This window comes from Mugil cephalus, chromosome 13 (genome assembly GCF_022458985.1).
Source record: "Mugil cephalus isolate CIBA_MC_2020 chromosome 13, CIBA_Mcephalus_1.1, whole genome shotgun sequence".
NCBI lineage: Eukaryota > Metazoa > Chordata > Actinopteri > Mugiliformes > Mugilidae > Mugil > Mugil cephalus.
In genome coordinates this window covers 24,340,911-24,360,075 of record NC_061782.1, presented here as the reverse complement: position 1 = coordinate 24,360,075, position 19,165 = coordinate 24,340,911, and the positions used below count along the sequence as shown (strand labels likewise).

The window sequence follows — 19,165 nt, the reverse complement described above, 5'->3', positions numbered from 1 at the left end:
ATTCCACATTAGAGTGTTTTTATGTGCATGGGCGCTTTGACGACACATCCTGCATTCTGGGGCGTACCCAAAAAATATAGCTTGAACTTTTCTGTCACTCCTTATCCGTGTGTTTCTCATTCACCTGCAGCAGATCCAGCTTTGTCTCTCTGCTTGAACGCGAATGCGCCATTTGCGCTGAGCCGCCAGTTCCGATCTGGCATTTTGGGAGAGGGGCAACCTCTATACTTCCCTATTTTTGTAGGAAACAAAGGACTGAATTTTATGGAAACACTTAACAATTGACCACATTCAAACTAAAATGAACCATAAATTCATCCCGTTTCCCAGCCTGGAAGTCAGTTTGACACCCCTCACCCATGAAATGTTTGTAGCTGAAAGTGGGTCTGGAGACCCTCCATTGGGAACTGATCTTGTTCTGGCAGCCAATCTACCCAGCCAATAAGATTGTTTGGACAGGCTTTATGTGTTAATGGACAAAAGAGTATGAGAGACGCTGTCATGCATATCATCTGAACACCGTGGATTTGAATTAGTTTACAACAAAATGGCATTTTAGAGTTTTTCCCCGCCTCTGTATCGATTAAAATCTGTCTCATAATGAAATTCAAATGGTGTGTTACCAGACTCAACGTCAGACTTCACCTTTACGATTTTTACAGGAAACATGCAGATATTCACCATCTGTCAGATGTTTAATTTGGACTTTAAAGAAGGTAATGATGCTACTGGAGTATTTCACCCATCGCTGGACTCCACCTCACAGGTGGTTCCAGACAGTTTTTTGTTGGTAGTGGTTCAGACAGAGCTACGCCCCAAAGGATTTGGACTGTGGCCAGTACTGAAGAAGATTCTCAAGTGTTTTCAGAATCCAGTCTTGAGGAGGATGTGTTAGAAGCTGGTCTGGTGTGGTGGATTCTATCAGGCAGAGATATTTGTGCTCTTGTTTACTCTACTCAGATCCCACTCACCACATTCGGCCAGGAGACAAATGCTGTCTGGAAACTTGGCAAACATGGCGGAAATGAGATTTGTTATCGCCTCTCGATTGTGGCCCCGCTGGCATACAAATTCAAGACACAGGGGGGGGTATGTGTTTGTGTGTGTGATTCCCAATATTACTTTTTCTTTCTGTGCTCACACCTGTTTGTCTGCACACATCCAATAGACAAATCTGGCACTTTTGCCAAATGTTTTTATGATGTAAATCCACGAGTGCACCCATGTGTGCGTCCTTTGTGAAGCAGCTGCATTGTATCAAACAATCAGACCAGCAGTGTCTCAGGCGGACGCCAAGTCCGTATCGATTCATTCTTCTTCAATAGCTAATATCATATTTTATGCTGAGAGGCAAAGCTGAAAATCCTATCTGTCTCCAGTCACAGCGCTGAGCTTCAAAGCCACATAATGAAGGAATAATTGAATGCTTATCGGTATTAATCATAGTTGTATGAATGTGTGTGTGTGTTATTTGTGTATATGCTTATTGTGGTGGTCTAACAAAGCTAGGATGCTGTCTGTTTGTGTCTCTGGTCCCTTTGCATCCACGTGTCTTGGCATCTCAGTGAGTGTGTCTAATATGAATGGAGCTGTGTTTCTTTGCATCACACACTTTGGGTTGGGAGCAAGTTAGTGCTCCAAGTGAGGGACTTCATGTATGTTGGAAACTTCAGTGAGTGGAGTGAGAACACACCTCTATGATACAGCAGTCTCAGCAACAAATAGCACCATCAGCAGTCCCAGGTCAGTGTCGTCATGGCAGCATCCATAATCGAATGCACTCACTGACGCTTTGAAGAAAATAGACTTGAAGTCTTAAAAATGCTTGCTGTAGCTGGCTCGGAGTAGATGTATTGATACAAATGGAAAGTCATTGTCCTGTCAGCCTTCTGTGAGACACCTGCAAAACACCTATGAACTTTGAGTGATCCCACTATAAATAGCACACATGTGTTTCGGACCAATCACAGCTGTTAAACCTGCGTGACTTAAAGTTACTTTTCTAGGGAGGCCACATCAGGGTTACAATGGAAGGTGCAGAGATCAGACGCTGAAGAATAAATCTAGCTTAAAGGTGTAAAGTTTTCGTTCCAAATAACATGCATGACTATGAACTCTCTGAGGAACCACCCCCCAGAAATGACTGATGGTCTCAAACTCAAATCAGGCATAAAGCACGAGAAATGATTCTGGGCATATGGCAGGCTGTGTTTGGAAACCTGAATAGGCCATTTCACTTGCCTCAAACAAACCCTTATCAAGGCACATGGGATGCAGTGTTTACTGATATGACTAGACATACAGGCGGCCTGGGCTTCTGCGTCATTTTGACACGGTAGCTACGGTGACCGCAGAGACCATACACAGACCCTAACCGCGCAGCCTGACACGCAGCTCATCAGAAATGTAATTATGCGTCACAGCAACGCACACCACAAGTGCTGTGATTGGTCTGCTTGTCCGTGTCAGCAATTTTCAAATTGATTTTTTTAAATTCTGGAACAATAAAGATGAAAGGAAAGGTCAACTGAGGAGATTTGGAGATTTGTCTTCGGTGAAAGTTTCAGTCACCGTTGTTGAATGTGAAGGAGGAAGTAGAAAACTTAACCCGACTGGTAAAGAAGACACAGGACCGACTAGTATTAGTACAGCATTTTTACAGAGCAAGCCAGACTGATGAGCGCACAAATATAAATGGCTTGCACCGGTGTAGGCTACGTGCGTAGGTTATGGCGTCTATGTCCCACAGTACTTTCAATGAGCCATAAGACAAAGAACTGGTATACATTTTATTGAACTTGCCCCCACTTTTTTCAAGCTATGTTTCATCCTGCACAAGTGGTCGTGAACTTTGAGCAGCTCCACTATTTATAGAGGTTAGTTGTTTACATCTGCATTACATTTCTGGGAGGGGGTGCATGTCAGACTACGGCTTAAGGTACAGAGATCAGACGCAAAAGGATAAATCTGTCATATCACCTAACAAACACGCATGACAAAGAGGCTCTCTGAGGAAACCCACAGAAGTGAGGAACAGAGAGGAGCTGATTCTGGGCATAAAGCAAGCTATGCTCAGAAACATGAATGCGTCATTTCACATCTCTCAAACAAACCCTTATCAAATCCCTAAAGGTGGTACAGTGTTTACACATACAGGACACTCAGAGTACTGGTATACATATAAATGCAGCTGTCTAAGCCTTTCCGTGACACCGTATCATTGTGATCAGTTTCACAGGAGATGCCATATTTTATTTCATCCAGAGCCACTGGGCTAACATTTCTGCCCCAGAAAAAAATCGCTCCAAAAAGATTGCTGAAAAGTGAGGTTGTAATTTGTCAAACAGATGAATAGACTTGTCCCGCTCTACTGACACTGAAAAGAAGACAGATTCTTTTTTTGGGAATCACATAACGCCTGACCGGATTTTACATTAAAACTGCACTGAACCGTAAAATGTACCATCACAGTCACCCTTTTCATCTGGTCCTTCACACATTTGCATTTACTTGATCCAGCAGACACTCTTTCAAAGAGAACTATATCACACTTACAGCCTGGACACTGGGAGACACCGTGACCTCAGGGCCAGTGGGGATATTTGGTGTGGAGATATTGCAGCATTTTCAATCTGTTTTAAGTAGCAGCCACTGTAGCAGTACCATGGTGGTATTATAACTTATGCTGGTGCTCATTCTAAGATGCTGTTACACACTGGCATTAGCTTTAACTCTTGTAAAGCATATTGCAGCACGCTCTGCCTGTGGATTTGGGAGCAGTCAGTAAGAGTTATTAGACCCTGTCCAGAAAGGAAGGTTTCTCTTGTATCTCTGATTAAACCATTAATCAGACCTAAACCTGCAGCCTTCTGGGGAATTGATTAAACCATCTAGTTAGGTTACAGATGGACTGGGGGAACATGGACGCTGATGTTGCATTACATCTACAGGGGAAGCGGGGGCAGTAATGTTGAATGAGAAATGAGTTGTTTGGTGGGTTCATATCAGCAGTTTCACTTGTTTGAATCGGTTTTCTGTTTGTTCTCGTGTCTGAGTGCACCCTCAATCTTCTGTTGTGCTGCTCTGCTCTAGACTGTCAGTGAGCTTTCCACATTTAATGTTGCCATCACAACTCAAAATTACTAAACACACCACTGAGCAGACATAACGTCCTGACTTTAATAAGCACACTACAGTTCTTGACCAGACTGTGTAGACACCTGGATATCAGAGCCATAACCAGTTCCCCACACTATGCAGATGAATCTGCCCTTGTGGTTCCAAGCTCTCCATCAGCTTGCAGAACCTGGCCACAGAGATTTTCTCTCATTCAGACTAGAGCTGGGCGATGTGGACTAAAAGTCATATCTCGATATTTTTTAGCTCAATGGCGGTACTCGATATATATCGATATTTTTTTGGTAACGTAATTGGTGACGTTATATTTTAATATCTCCTCTTTTTCCCGGATGCAGAGCACTGCCGTGGTCGTTAATAAGTGTAGGAGATCCCAGCGCTCAAGCTGTATATGAACACAGTCGCTGTTGCTTGTTAACACAAATAGCTAATCAACCCATCACATGGCTCCAATTCAATGCATTGAGGCATGTAGAGGTGATCAAGACAACTTGCTAAAGTTCAAACTGAGCATCAGAATGGAGAAGAAAGGAGATTTAAGTGACTTTGAACCTGGTATGGTTGTTGGTGCCAGACGGGCTGGTCTGAGTATTTCAGAAACTGCTGATCTACTGGGATTTTCATGCACAACTGTCTCTAGGATTTACAGAGAATTGATCTGAAAAAGAGAAAATATCCAGTGAGCGGCAGTTGTGTGGACGAAAATGTCTTGTAGATGTGAGAGGTCAGAGGAGAATGGGCAGACTTATTTTAGATGATAGAAAGGCAACAGTAACTCAAATAACCACTGGTTTACAACCAAGGAATGTAGAATACCATATCTGAATACACAACACGTTCAACCTTGAAGAAGATGGGCTACAGCAGCAGAAGCCTGCCTCAGTATTGTTGCTGACCATGTCCATCCCTTTATGGCCACAGTGTACCATCTTCTGACGGCTACTTCCAGCAGGATAATGCACCATGTCACAAAGCTCATATCATCTCAAACTGCTTTCTGGAACATGACAATGAGTTCACTGTACTCCAATGGCCTCCACAGTCACCACATCTCAATCCAATAGAGCATCACCTTTGGGATGTGGTTGGAGATTCACACCATAGATGTGCAGTCGACAAATCTGCAGCAACTGTGTGATATTATCATGTTAATATGGACCAAAATCTCTGAGGAATGTTTCCAACACCGTGTTGAAAGTATGACACCAAGAATTAAGGCAGCTCTGAAGGCAAAAGGGGGTCCAACCTTTTAAAAGCAAGGTGTACCTAATAAAGTGACCGGTGAGTGTATATTTGGCCAGAGTGAATATCAGAAAATGAAAACAAGTATTTCAAACATCGTTTAAACTGCAGGAAACGTGATGTTGCTGCCTTTTCCTCCCACACCTACCCACAGCCATACACACGTTCATTTACCTTACTATAGTTGTGCCCTTGCGAGGCTGATGTGGAGTTTAATTTGCAATAGTAGCAGTGAGCCACTCGTAGTGCTGTGAAACCAGTCATTTGCACAAAAGCACATCGGAAATCAGCAAACAGCACATTACACAGATATTTTCAGTCCGTCCAACAGGACTAGCAATTTGAGCTCACAGGTGCTACTTTGGCTGAGTGGCAGTTCCTGTGAAACATAATTCGCCATGTGATTGGCTTCATTGTTGTGGCACTCTCATTTTTTTTATTTTTTTTGGCTGTTGATGTGTCTGTCCGTCCAGCTGAGATGGATGAATGAATGGATGTTTGAATATCGTGCCACCCCTCGAGGCTAGATAAAGCGCATTCAATATGGCGTGAAAGCACAGGAAATATACCCACACAAACTGTGTGTCTTCCTCGTGAATCAGTTTGCATTTCAGGTGTCTGGCTGAAAATCCTTGTTAGAAAACTGTCTTGCTCTAACTCTGTCTCTACTTTGTTCCTGCTTTTCGTCATCTAGTTTGTGGTGTCTAGCGTGGCTCTGCTTGTTTACAGCACAGCAGAGTTAATTAGCCCTTTTATGGCTGATTTACAGCCCGGCTGGTGGACACAGAAGATGTCTTGTCCTTGTTGTCCACTCAAGGACCTGTCAAAGGGGCATTAAACGCAACCGGCATACATACAAGTGGACAAAATGAACATGTTAATTTCCATTTAATGCACATATAAACATGCATTACAGGCATTAAGAGTGACAACGTACATGCAACACTTGTATATCCACCTGCCTCTAAAGCTTAGCAGTGCTGAATATTACCCCCACTTTTTATGTCCAAACATAATTCCGCTGTCTAGACTCATATATCAGGTTGTTACATACACACACAAACGTGACCTAGCTCACCTTGACCAGTTTGCCTCATCTCACTAACACAGGAACAATGGCTTAAGGGAAGGAAGAGCTTAGAGAACGCCACACAAACTCACACACAGTCACACGCAAACAGTGAAGTTCAGTTGAGTGGCGCTCAGGGGAGATCTGAGCGGTGTGGTCCGTTGATTGACTTTGCAACAGCACATTGGATTCTCATCGTCATTATCTCACCCTAGACTTAAACAGAGCTTAAAGGATTGGTTTGAAAGTTTGCCCTAAGTTTTATTCACCATGACCCGTGCCTGTGCCCATCTGTTTTAAGACAGACTACAGACAGAAAACAGTCACACAAATCATTTTTTTTTTAAAAACGGTGGTATGCAACTCGGAAGGCAGAAATGATTTGGGTCCTGCTGCAAGGAGCAGATCTAAAACAGATACTGTCTTTTTTTTTTCTTTTTCGCCATTTCAGCATCAAGGCTCATTTTAACAGAAAATGAACTCGGCAGCCATTCTTTGATTCTGTTTGAATCTGTGAATCTGTCTGTTGCAGGGCTATGCAACAAAGTTTGACATAAGACGTTGTTTGTCATTTATGTGAAATTTTCCCTTTTACACAATTTGACATCAATACCTTGGAAGTTGATATTAGTTAAGCTGTGTACTAATACATGCGTGCATGAACACTGAGTGTTATTAGGCACCAGGAAGAAGAGTCCTACTGTTGTCTAATGTGATAATGTGTATGTAAACTAGTGCCTGAATCAACACTTATGTTCTAATGGTCTAAATACAGTTTACATTTGTTCATTTATTACTCTTGATTTTCTCCATGAAAATTAAACATTTTTAAAAATTAACAAAAGTAAAACAGTTCACGTCGTCCTGCGCCTGACACTCTAGGGTTGAAATTTAGAATTTCCTAGAATAGAATTTCAGTATTGAATGAGCTCCCTATAAAGTCAATTATCTAGTATTATTATTAAACATCACCTACTCCTCTTTCATTAAACCAGAGACTTCTTCATATTGAATTAGGCACCGTTGCATTAGAGTAATTCATACGCTATGTAACAGGATTGAGTGTGCAGAGTTGTGCCAGGTGTGGGCCCTTAGGGAGGCCTCCTGCTCTCATTGAAAACTTAGCACATTGTCACTGCTGTAGTTAACAGTTTGTCAGCCCTTGGGTCCAAAGCGGTTGTCTGCCTTGCTTATTGACAAGCTGTGCCTCTGTTTACACAAACAGTCTGTAGTGATACACACCTATAAAAGGCCCTGCTGGTCCCGACTCTTAAAGACACCAGTGATTTTTTTTGTTGTTGTTTTTTTCACTGCTGCTACACAAACATATGCGTCAAAAATAAACTCTTTATTGAAATGAGTTTGTAAAAACAGCTAAGCGTCTAAAAGTGTTTAAAGGGGATGTATTACCTCATGTAGGCCTCACAGGCACATTCGCTCTCTCCCGCACTGACTCACCTGGCCCCTAACTAATCCGAGCTGACACTGGCAGGAGGCTACCAGCGGTGCTAGGGAGTGCGCGCCGTCATCTGAGCGGCGTTAGCATAGAGGTGACAGCTAACAAGAGAAGACGTCACATTAGCTGGCACGGCAGCGTTGCTGGCAGAGCAGTTGCCTGACTGCGCTGATGTAGCTACAGGTGTAGGATTCATCCATGCTTAAAGAGTCTGACACAGGCAATCGGGCAGCCGGCGGCGCTAGCACAACACCTGACAGCTAGTTAATGTCAGCGTGCAGCCTTTTCTCCGCAACGGGGGAGGACACGGGGGGATGAGAGGTGCTTCACTTTAGGCAGAAGTAACAGGGTGTGGAGGCCATTGACATTTAGGAGTGGTCTGCTTCCTTTTCCCTTTCCTTTGGGTAATTCATCTGTCTTCGCTTTGTCCTTTCTCTTTCTTTTCTTCTTTTTGGCTCTGTGTTACGCCACTTTTGCCACGTAGGCCTATTATTTTTCTTTTTCCTTTATTTCCACCCCTTCCTTCATCTGCTTCACCTTCAAACCTTCTTAAATCACTCCAGTCAGTCTGTGTTTCTTGTTCCTGATGTAGATATTATATGTTATGCTCAGTTTTTATATCAGTGTTCACTGCATAACCTAGAGTATCAATTATTAATAGTTAGTATTTCTTCCTCCCGACCTTCACTTTACTGGTTTTGCGTTTTCCAAACCGATACTTAAAAGTGCTTTTCCTCATGTGCATCTCACTTAAATAAAACAACATGTCAGGGTCTAAACTTCATTTTTTTTCTCCTGTAATGGTCACAGTGTGGTGAGAGCTGCACCTGGCAACATTTTTGCCAAAACAACAAGCAGCACCGTGCTAATGATTACTGCTTGACGCATAATCGAGCAGAAATTAGGTTGTTGTTTTGTTTTTGTTGTTTTGTTGCTTGAAACAGGTGGCCACCCCCGAGCTGAATGTGGAAACAAAACCCCATTAACATGTCTGAAGTGAAGTGGAGAGAACTGGGGATGAAGCTTGTGGTGAGGAGTGGATGGTGGATGAGAGTATGTTGTTCTTTCCCACAATTTGTTGTTGGTCCTGTCTGCAGTCCGGCTCCGGATACACACCGTTGTGTGTGTGTGTGTGTGTTTCTGGTTTGGGATCGTTTTAATGCTCCGTGTCTGTGTTTTGGGTCAGTGTTTGGACCTCATGCTGATGAAGGCCTCTCCGTCTGCCTTTGTTCATCTGACATTTCCTCATTAATGAAGTCTACTCGCCCTCCTCCTCCTCCTCCTCCTCCTCCTCTCCCGACTCCCTCCATCCTCCCACCAGCTGGTATTTCCCACTCCTCTTTGCCATCCTCCTGTGCATCTATCGGACATTTTACTTTGATCTCTGTACCCCATTTTTCCTCCGACTCCCTCATTCTCGTACTCCTTCTCCTTTTTCTTCTTTTTCGTGTTTACCGTCTTTCTACTTCTTATATCTCATTTTCCCAATGTCCTTTTCCTACTTACAGCCCTTCAGCAAGGAATTTGGTTGAATCTCACATTCTGTATGAGTGGAGTGGAGTCATTTCGTAATGTTCTCCTGTCATTTAGTCACTATTGTTAAGGTGCCCTTGAGCTAAGCATTTAACCTCCACTTGTTCTCAGTGGAGCTGCCCAGTCGCCGAATGATGTCCAGCTGTACACGAATAACAACTACTGGGATGAAAAAAGGCTCCGTCGCCCAAGCAAATGAAAAACCGTGAAAATAAGATGTTAAATTAAAAATCTTGTGTTTCTCCCGTCTCCCTCCACAGCAGCTGATGAGAGAACGGCAGCAGATGGCCAGCCGTCCCTTCGCTTCGGTCGCTGTAGCGCTGGAGGCGGGCGGCGACCAGGAGGAGCTGCTGCAGGTCAGAGCGAAGCTGCAAACACAGAATCGCACAGAAACAAACACGCACACCCGTTGAGGGGACTGTGTTCATTTGCAAATTCATGAGGGCTCATAATACAAACGTTGTCTCTGTTGGCTCTGCTGGCCCACCGGCATTCTGCTGCTCTCGCACTCATAAGTGTGAATACAGGCTGCTGACATTTTGATGTGCTTGTAGTGCATCGAAATGCATGCTGTTGTTTTTAAGACTAATAATATTGAAGGCCACACATCCACATATTAGTTTTCTTAGATTGAAGTTGTCTCCAGTCATTAAACCTCATGTACTGAATGATAACGGTTGCCCTGGAGGGTTAGGATGATATCAGTGAAGCAGTCACAAGGTTCAAAACTGACCAAAGAAAAGACAGTTTAAAGAATCTAGTTTTGGGCTTTGAAGGGAAATGTGAGCTGAGAACACAGAGGAAAGTGTGTTGGGACTGTAGGTGGAGGTTAGTGAATAGATTTTGACACAGTTTATATTTGCTTGAACCGCCATTGTTTCCTGATTAACCATCAGCCAAAAACAAAGGGTTGCAGTGGGTACGTGCCAGCCACAGCTGCTGAGTGTGGTGGAGCTGAACTGAACAGCACAACTGAGAACACTGTATCATCAGCATCAGCCTGGACCCGAAGCTTTGTGTTCTAGAGCTGCTCATGTGACTGGAAACCTTTTATCAGCTCAGCCAGAAACTCTGCATTTAACCTCACGGCACCGTCACATACAGTATGAACCTGGCTTTGTAACAAACCATTCAACATGTAACTGGAAAAATAAGTAGTGAGCTTTTGGAATTTCAAATTGATTCGCATTTTTCATTCAGCAAGGCTGAGCCCATCACTCCCAGTTCTCCCCCCGCTGAAAGGTTAATGTTGTTTATGAATTCAGTGTGAGATTGCATCTGTAAATATCCAGGTCCAGTTAACAATTAATCTTTTAAGACAGATAGGAACACAACAAACAGTTATTTTAATTGGCTATTCACGTATCCTTCTGTTAACCTGAAATTTTCCTAGTGGGAGTGCTAACCATTACACCACAAGCTCTGTGTTGCGTTGAGTATGATTTAATGTCAAAGACTTGAAATTACTCGGCTGCCCAATACATTAATTGCATGCAATTGAAAAAAAAAATGCTTTAGATGCTAGTCTATCATTTATCTGCTGCACCTCCAGAATGATCAGCAAGACAAACTTTCACAGCTCACATCCACAGCCATGTACAAACATCATCAACAACAACTCAATGCTACTACTAATAAAAACAAAAATTGAGCTTTTAACACTGTAACAACAATAAATATGACTTAAGGTATGGTATATACAGTGTATTTAGATGTATTATATGTAGGTAGATCAGTTTGACTTGATAATGCTAAACATTCATGTCTTTGTGAGAGGAAAACAGCAGATACACAGAGGACATGGAAGCGCCAGCTAGTTAGAACCCTGAAACTTGATGCTGCGATGCTAACCACTGCTAAGTGTTGAACATTGATGCAGCTATGCGTTGTTTGGTTTTATATGTCTATATGTGTACAAATAAGCTGAATGCATTGGAAAGCTGCTCTCCCATGCTAGCGATTAACATCTGTGCTGGAGTTTTCTTTCTCAAAGACCGCTGACAAAGATGATGACTCTCAAGCTCTGATTACCAATGACAATCAGACTAAATTCACTCTCATAGCATTAAAATGCTATAGCATGAATACTAAATTAAGTGTGCGACTCATTTTTCTTCTTTTGGAGTTTCAAAGTTTTGAGCTACTGGCCATAATGCTGCCCTCTGCAGGATTGTGTCTCTAGGCTCTGTGTCTTTTTAAGTAAACACTGCGACACCTCAACGCACTCTATGTTAATTTTACTTTACGACTGCAATGACTTGTCAACGTCATAGATGACATTGACAAGTCACTGCAGTCAGACACCTTCAGGCTTGGAAGTTTGCAAGGAATCAACATGACCCAAACTCATCGTTACAAACTATTTCACCTCTGGGAAGTACTGACGTCGACACAGATAGAAGGCTGAGGGGAGAGAATGCAGCTGGCTTCAAATGCCCACTCTCCACTTCATTGTCCTGTGTGAGAACAGGGCTCTCTCTGTGATTCCCCGACATGCTGGCGCCTCACCTTCATCTGCCGGCCCTCAAGGGTCCTCCAGAGGCAGCGTGGCTGGTGGAGTGTGGGCCCTGAGAGAGGCAGCTGGCCCCACTGCTCATATCATCCTCTCGTTCAAAGAGATTATAGAACACACGACGTGACAGAGGTACTCTCTGTGAAAGGGTAACCGCCAAATCAGATGTGCCCTTCCGTGAAGGACAAGAGGCAGGCTGTTGTTCTAATGGCGGTGTCACCTGTTTTCTGAAAGACATATGCATGCGGAATTCAGATAAACACAGGAGGATGGCAGTCGTGATGCTTTGTGAATAGAGAGTGTGTCCAAATGACCGGTGCCTGGGCGTGGTGACGGAGGCGTAGCGGGATCACAGAGGCTGGACGAGACGTTAATACAGAAGTCACAGCTTTGTCTTATGAGTAATGTCTGGTGGTTTTGTGCGGTATTTAGGCTCCACGTCTGAGTTTAACTTCCTGTCAGTCAGAGCAGGAGACACTGGCGAGAATAGGCTTTGGGTTTGGAGAGTGTAGAGCTCCGCGTGTGTTGCTAAAGGTTTCTACGCAATCATGTGTTCCACTACCACTGTGTCATCTCTGTTTGAGAAGAGAAGTGTGTGCGTAATGCACCGTAACGCTGTACGCTTGTGTGACGATAGATTCTATCAAAAGGTGCACAGAGCAAATTAGAACAAGCTCATTTGAATGACCTTGCCTCTGTGTAACTCATTCTTACCTATTAATTACCCTAATAGCAGCAATGCATCGCGGGAAGTGAACTCCTACCCCTGAGTCATCGCTGTCACACGGCCTGATGCCGCACTGACAGATGTTGCTGGAGAGTTGATGCGTTCAGGAGGTCAAGCGGTCACAATGAACGGCAGGAGAACAATGAAACGCATTTATCAAACCACACGCAAACAAATGGGCATGGCCAGCTCTGTAAGATAACGCACAGCTCACAATTTTTCACATCCACGGAGCTTCAGCATCAACTGTGCGCAGAAAGAAAACTAATATCACTGTTGTGCTTTGTGAACAAAACATGCAGTTTCGTAGTACTGGGACATATATATCTAATTTTTTAAGTTACTCCACAAAACAAATTGATTTTAACTTAAATCAGGGGTGTCAAAGTCTTTTTAGTTCAGCACATATAGCCCAATTTGATCTCAAGTGGGCCGGACCTGTAACTTAACAGCATAATAAGCTCCAGGTTTTCTCCATTTGTTTTAGTGCAAAGAAGAACAAGTAAATTGTTGTAAAGGAGAATGTTTACATTTGATAAAAAAAATAAAAAAAATGTCTTAAAAAAAGTGCAATCTGGGCTCATTGCTATCTGCTGTTTAGTTCTGGGTCTCAGTGTTGTGTTCTGTCCACTGCTCCGACTAAAGTAGAGTAGTAACAGTAGACAGCATGAGAACTGGAAGTTATTTTCATTGGAAAAAAAATTGTCTGTGTCACTTTTGGCCCACGGACCGTATGTTTGATACCTGTTGCTTAAGTAGTATGACAATACATTCTCAATTGGATTTGAAAGGTTGTCACCAAAGTAAGCAATCTGGTTGTATAAAGTACGAAACAAAATGCAAATCTAATGTTTTGGGTGGTTTTGAGCGGCGTTTGGACTGGACACCATCACCTGCTGAAGAGGCATTTTGGGTGAAAAGTCCAATTGGCCTTATTTCCAGTTGGGTTTTGGATAAACCATAACCTGGATGACTTAAAACCTCCACAGACCACCTTTACCAATAATATTTACATCATGTGTCCCCTCTTTATAAGTTATAATTTCCCCTGGAGCCTTAGTAAATGTAGTTAATAAATACTTTTGTGTTTTGTTGCTTTAAAGTTCCTACCTCCCCTACCATCTGAAAACACAAAGTCTGCTTCCTGCTTTTCCTCCCTGTATGCGGCCTCATCTCCTCACACAGCCCGAGCAGAAGGTTATAGAGACAATAGTATGGAAAGCTGTCTGTGCGCGATGCTTAACTAGTTTTAGCTTAGTTTTGACCAGGTTGGACTCGGCTCACTTCAGTTTGGCTCTCGTGCCTGTGGAAACCTCCGGAGTGCCCCCCTTATCTCAGCCCTGGTTTCCATTTCATTCTTGAAGGTGAGAGACAATGGGGCAGAACGCTATCTTCACACTGAGGTTAATTACACAACATCTGGTTCATAGTCGAGCATGCAGCTTAGCATAATTGTATAATTAATGAGGGAAAGGGAACGTTTCTGTCCTGCCCCGCTATTTTATTTCGCCCTGATTGTGCAAAGCAGCGGAGTATAGCTCCACAAATAGAGTCATCATCACCACATTTCATGCCATGTTTACACAGCAAGGAGGGACCGCAGCACCTGTTGCCTCCACACTTGCGTAGTGATTTGTTGGGCACGGAGGAACGCGTGTGAATAAAATGATTAAAATGTGATTATTTAGAATTTTTCATTCTACATGCATAGTTTCCTTTCATTGACCTTTCAGATTAACACCCATTTTGTCTTTCATGGTGTTATTTGTTTTCAGTTGTCACAGCTGCCATTTTAACACCAGAACCACAGTAAGGCTCATTCATGTCTACAAGTTGACTGTAATATTTCAGTGCACAGTTCTAACTCACCTGTTTTCTATGTAGTATGAAGGACCAACTCTGCCATAGTAAAAATAAATAATTACCTACAGATATATACCATAAATAATTAAATAAATACTTAAATATGTGCCATAAATACTGTTGATTTATGTGTTGATGCATACACTTCAGCCTGCACAAAGAAATGTAATGCAGACGAGGGGCCTGTCCACACTGGCTTAACTTTTCACCTATTGGTTGATCGGCGAGTGCACAGATCGACTGCACATGCCTTGCTTGCTTGCTTGCTTGCTTAACTATGTCTGTCTGCCACACGGTCGGACGCCCAGTATCTTTATGTCTGTCTCTCTGTTCCTCTATCTGTGTCTGTCTCTCTCTTTGTTGCCGCCATTTGTTTTTTAGCTTGATGGTTACAATTATCATGTCCAGCCCTGCCTTCAGTTCTTTGTGCCATTTAAGTTCCAAAATGTATGTCTACAAACACAGACAGTTACTATTGTTAATAGTGCACGGAGACCAACGATATAAAAAATGAAAGACCACACATGCAAAATGTAATCTTTATTAAAAAATTCTTAGTGCTATCAATGACTACCTCAGGAACATGAGAGCACATGAAAATGACAGAGGATAGGAGGATAAACAAGATGTTCTCCACCAAACCAGCCAAGGTGTAGGGAAATAACAACCGGTCACACCCACCAAGAGCTGGAAGAATACTGAAAGGGCATATGGGAAAGAGAGGCATCAAACAACACCAGTGCTCATTGACATCTAGTGGGAATTCAAAAAATCATTAACTGAAAAAAATGACAGTCTTCATTTGGAGATGGGTTGACAGGCTAAGGAGCAGCAGACAGGACTAGAAATCATTCTAACCATCAAGTTAAACATACAAAAACATGGAAGGAGAGAGAGAGAGAGAGATTTTATTACAGTTATATATAATAATAAAAGGTTAAATAAAATGATACTGGTCTATTATTACGTTTTTGGCCAAAAGTTATTACATTATCGGTTCAGGACTTTTGTTACATTATTGGTCAGTTATTACGTTATTGGCTTCTACAGGGCCCAAATAAAATGTATTTATGGTATACATATTTTGGTAAAGAGTGATTCATTTATTCATTTATTTATTCATGGCATATACATGTTGGTATTTATTTATTTATTTTTAATTATGGCAGAGTTGGTCCTCCACAGTTTAAGTGGATGCTAAAGAAACATTCATGTGCCCCTCATGAAAATATAAGAGCTTATTTTCTTTTGCAGTTTTATTGTTAAATCTGAATTTATTTAAAGATACAAGAATGGATTTATTCCAACCATATATTTTAGTTAACAAATTGTTTCATTTATAGCACAGAAATAGCACAACAATACACATTTTTTATATGAAATACTTTAATTTGTAGTTGTACTAACTACTTTTAATTAGTTACAAGTTATTCTGATCAGAGATTACGTTTTACCTGTTTACGTTGACCCTTAGTCTGATCAGATACGTGTGTTATATCAGGAGCTAATATTCTCTCATTGAACACATTATCAGAGGTTCCCGTCGCCGCTCTTAATCTGATTGAAGATTCATTCTGATCAGGTCAGTCTGTTCTGATTAAGGTGGTTACATGAGGCATCTTCACCCTGATTACTGGCGGTCATTGAAACGTAGCCAGGGACTTGAATGTGATTTATGGTGGAATACTTTAGCCCTGACTCAAACTCAGCAGACCATGTAATTTAAAGCTGCAGTAGAACCTGGCAGAGCGCTCTGACGCTGCACTGCTGCAGTTGCCTGGTACAAAGTTGGTGTCTGTCAGGTATGAAGAGAGGGGAGAGCCTGCTAGCGAGCCTAGCTGGACTTCAGTAAAGTTTCACTCACCTCAAGGCAGAATTGAATACATTTGTGAAATCATAATCAACCATAACTATGGATAACTACAGCTATTTTAGTACCACTCCAAACCTATTTTATCAGAAATAGCACTAGGCTTTTTATTAGGAATGTCATGACTACTGAATTTTTATAATAGATTTCATTTATTTTGAAAATATATAATATATTCTTTGTCTTTGCATGGACAAACAATCTTTAGCGTCCATCACAGCACAATGCCTGCATTTATGTGGACATTGGGGAGTGTGCTTTTAATTCCAAGGTGCATCAAGGATGAACTTGAAACACCAGGTGTCAGGCATCTTTTCTGTCCTGACAATAAAAACTGAATTATAGGTACTCTTGTAGCAAGAGCCTTCCATTATTTCACATCTTCACATGCTGAGATGTCTGGGTTCATCTTTTTGTTGTTGTTGTTTTGTTTTGTTTTGTTTTGTGGATGTGTCACAGCTGGATTGTTTCTTTCATTTTAATTTTTGGTTTTAAGGGCGTACAGTTATAAGGGAAAGAGATCTGTCAGTGACATAAGAGGAAACTTTTTACTAAGCGAAGTGAGGGAATGGGTTAATCATGTGTCATAGCTGGAGGCAAATGTTTTGACTCTGTTGTACTTCCAGGGAATGAAAACTCAAAGTACAACCTTACACAATAAACTGAAACCATATGCTGTTTGTACAACATGTCTCTCTTGGGAAGCTCAGTTGTTTCTGACTTTATTTGGCCAGGCTTCACATCCTCCTCTGAAATGTTTGCCTCTATTGATTTTGGTTTTGGTACTGACCGTATCTTAAAATGTAAAATCTAAAAATGAATTAAATTCCAAACAAAATTATGAGTCTGAAACCCAGATGTGACCGCATTCTAATAAAAAAGTGCATGCTTGGGTTGACTGTATATAAAGATGGATGAATCCTCTGTGATATTATACACATGTTTCCTGAAGAGTGGTTTTGAAGCTCAGCGTGGTGTCTCTGGTCATCGCCATTTGGCAGAGCCTGACTCCATTACCCACTTCAGTCATTTAAAACTGACTCTGACAGCAGGGTGGAGCGCTAGCAGCCTCTGACGATATCCACCGGTCCCTCAAAGCACCAATGGCTGTAATTAGAAATAATTTCAAAGTAACTTTAAATTCCACCCTTGTATGCTTGACATAAATGAAGAAATTAGCTATTGACACGAAAGCTGGTTTTGTACCGGCTGTAAACATGTTTACTTCTGCCGTTTTGCCGTTTAAACGTGGAGCTCTTTACGGACTGACTCGCTTTTGGAGCCAGCCTCAACTGGACATTAGACGTTCATTTTTCAGCCACTGTTGATATTTAAAATTTCCTATTATTTGAATAACTTAATACCGAAAGCAAAATAATAATAAAACTGTACACTTAGCGCTGGGCTGAGTTTAATATAGTAGGTAGGGGGTCCCTACTTAATCTCCCCATCAGTTTGGGGGTCCTTGGCTTGAAAAGTGTTGAAGACCCCTGATCTAAGTTAATATATTTTGTGTTGGTATGTGCTGCTGAAGCTCCAGTACTGACAAAGGAGTTTATCTGACAAGTCAGAGTCTACTGTTATATACAGTAAGTTGATCCAATAACCACTTACACTGGCTAAACAACCGATTGGTTCAAGTATGGTGATGTATGGTATGGTGTTCAAGAACTTGATTTACCTGGAAAATGTATTAATAATAGGTTTACTGTTTCCATTAACATCTCTGGATTAATTTCACAGTTTTGGAAATCCGGTCTTCAGAGTTTTTTATTTATTTTTTCTCTCTCTCTCTAAAGCAGATGTTGGAAAAGGGATAGTTAGTCTTATAAACAGAAGAAAGTCCCACATTACCCATATGGTACCACAGTCCATCCATATGTTTATGGGATGCAGCAAGATGCTGGCAGAAGTTTACCACCTCATCCTAAGCATCCCCCTCCCCATATGCTAAATACCTCCGCATCATGATTATATGGCCCTGCTTTGCAGCTAAAGGCAACTTCTTCCACTCCCTAACTTGATCGGAGCTTTACAGCGTGTCATGGCTGCATTATGGAACACGGGCCGAGTCATCAGCATAAATCGACGTTTCCACTGCCTCCATAAAGTACTGCAGTTACGTCGTAAAGCTGATGAGCCCACAGCAACTAGCATCTGCACGCCTCCGCCCGCGAAGCGCTTTCCCCACCTTGCCGCTGATTAACGACAGCCTCCCGTTTTCATAATGCTATTTAAAGCAGAGAATGAATCAGTTTCATACCTTGTGTTTTAATGTGCCGTATTTATTCTGCGATTGCGGGAATTTAATGTGCCTCCGGAAGGATGGCGGTAGTGGGTGGAGGAGGGATGGATGGGAAAGAAGTAGATAAAGAATATTTATGACACCTGGGAGTGTTTTGGTTGAAAAATACACAGCTAAATACTGAGTGTATACTCACACACACACACACACACAACTTACCAGTTAACACAAAAGATCCTATAGGTCAGAAGAAAAATGTGAAAAGGTGCAAATATACACTCATTTGCATTCATCATGGACAACTATGTCCATGATGAATGTGTATCCTCTGGTCCCACTCACCTGTGGCTCTTTCAGGGTTGAAAGGCACGGCCGACATACACGCACACAGACACACAGCGCTGTTATTAACTCAATAACTCACACCTCTGTCAACACTAAGAAGCCTAAAACAAACTCATTCCTCTTCATGTTCTGTTTGCGCTTTAACAAAAAGCCTTTGTTTTGTGCT

At 42.1% G+C, this 19,165-nt stretch overlaps 1 protein-coding gene across 5 annotated transcripts in view; it reads left to right on the top strand.

Annotated features, from left to right (window-relative positions):
• Window positions 1-19,165, top strand: part of atrnl1a (attractin-like 1a) — a 266,309-nt gene that overhangs the window by 209,568 nt on the left and 37,576 nt on the right. For 4 of the 5 annotated variants that reach the window (XM_047602956.1, XM_047602955.1, XM_047602953.1 and 1 more), the window contains one exon: window positions 9,698-9,793. In XM_047602956.1, the coding sequence (XP_047458912.1) occupies window positions 9,698-9,793 (96 nt within the window). The remainder of the gene's footprint in view (window positions 1-9,697; window positions 9,794-19,165) is intronic. The other variant, XM_047602954.1, reaches the window with a different exon arrangement.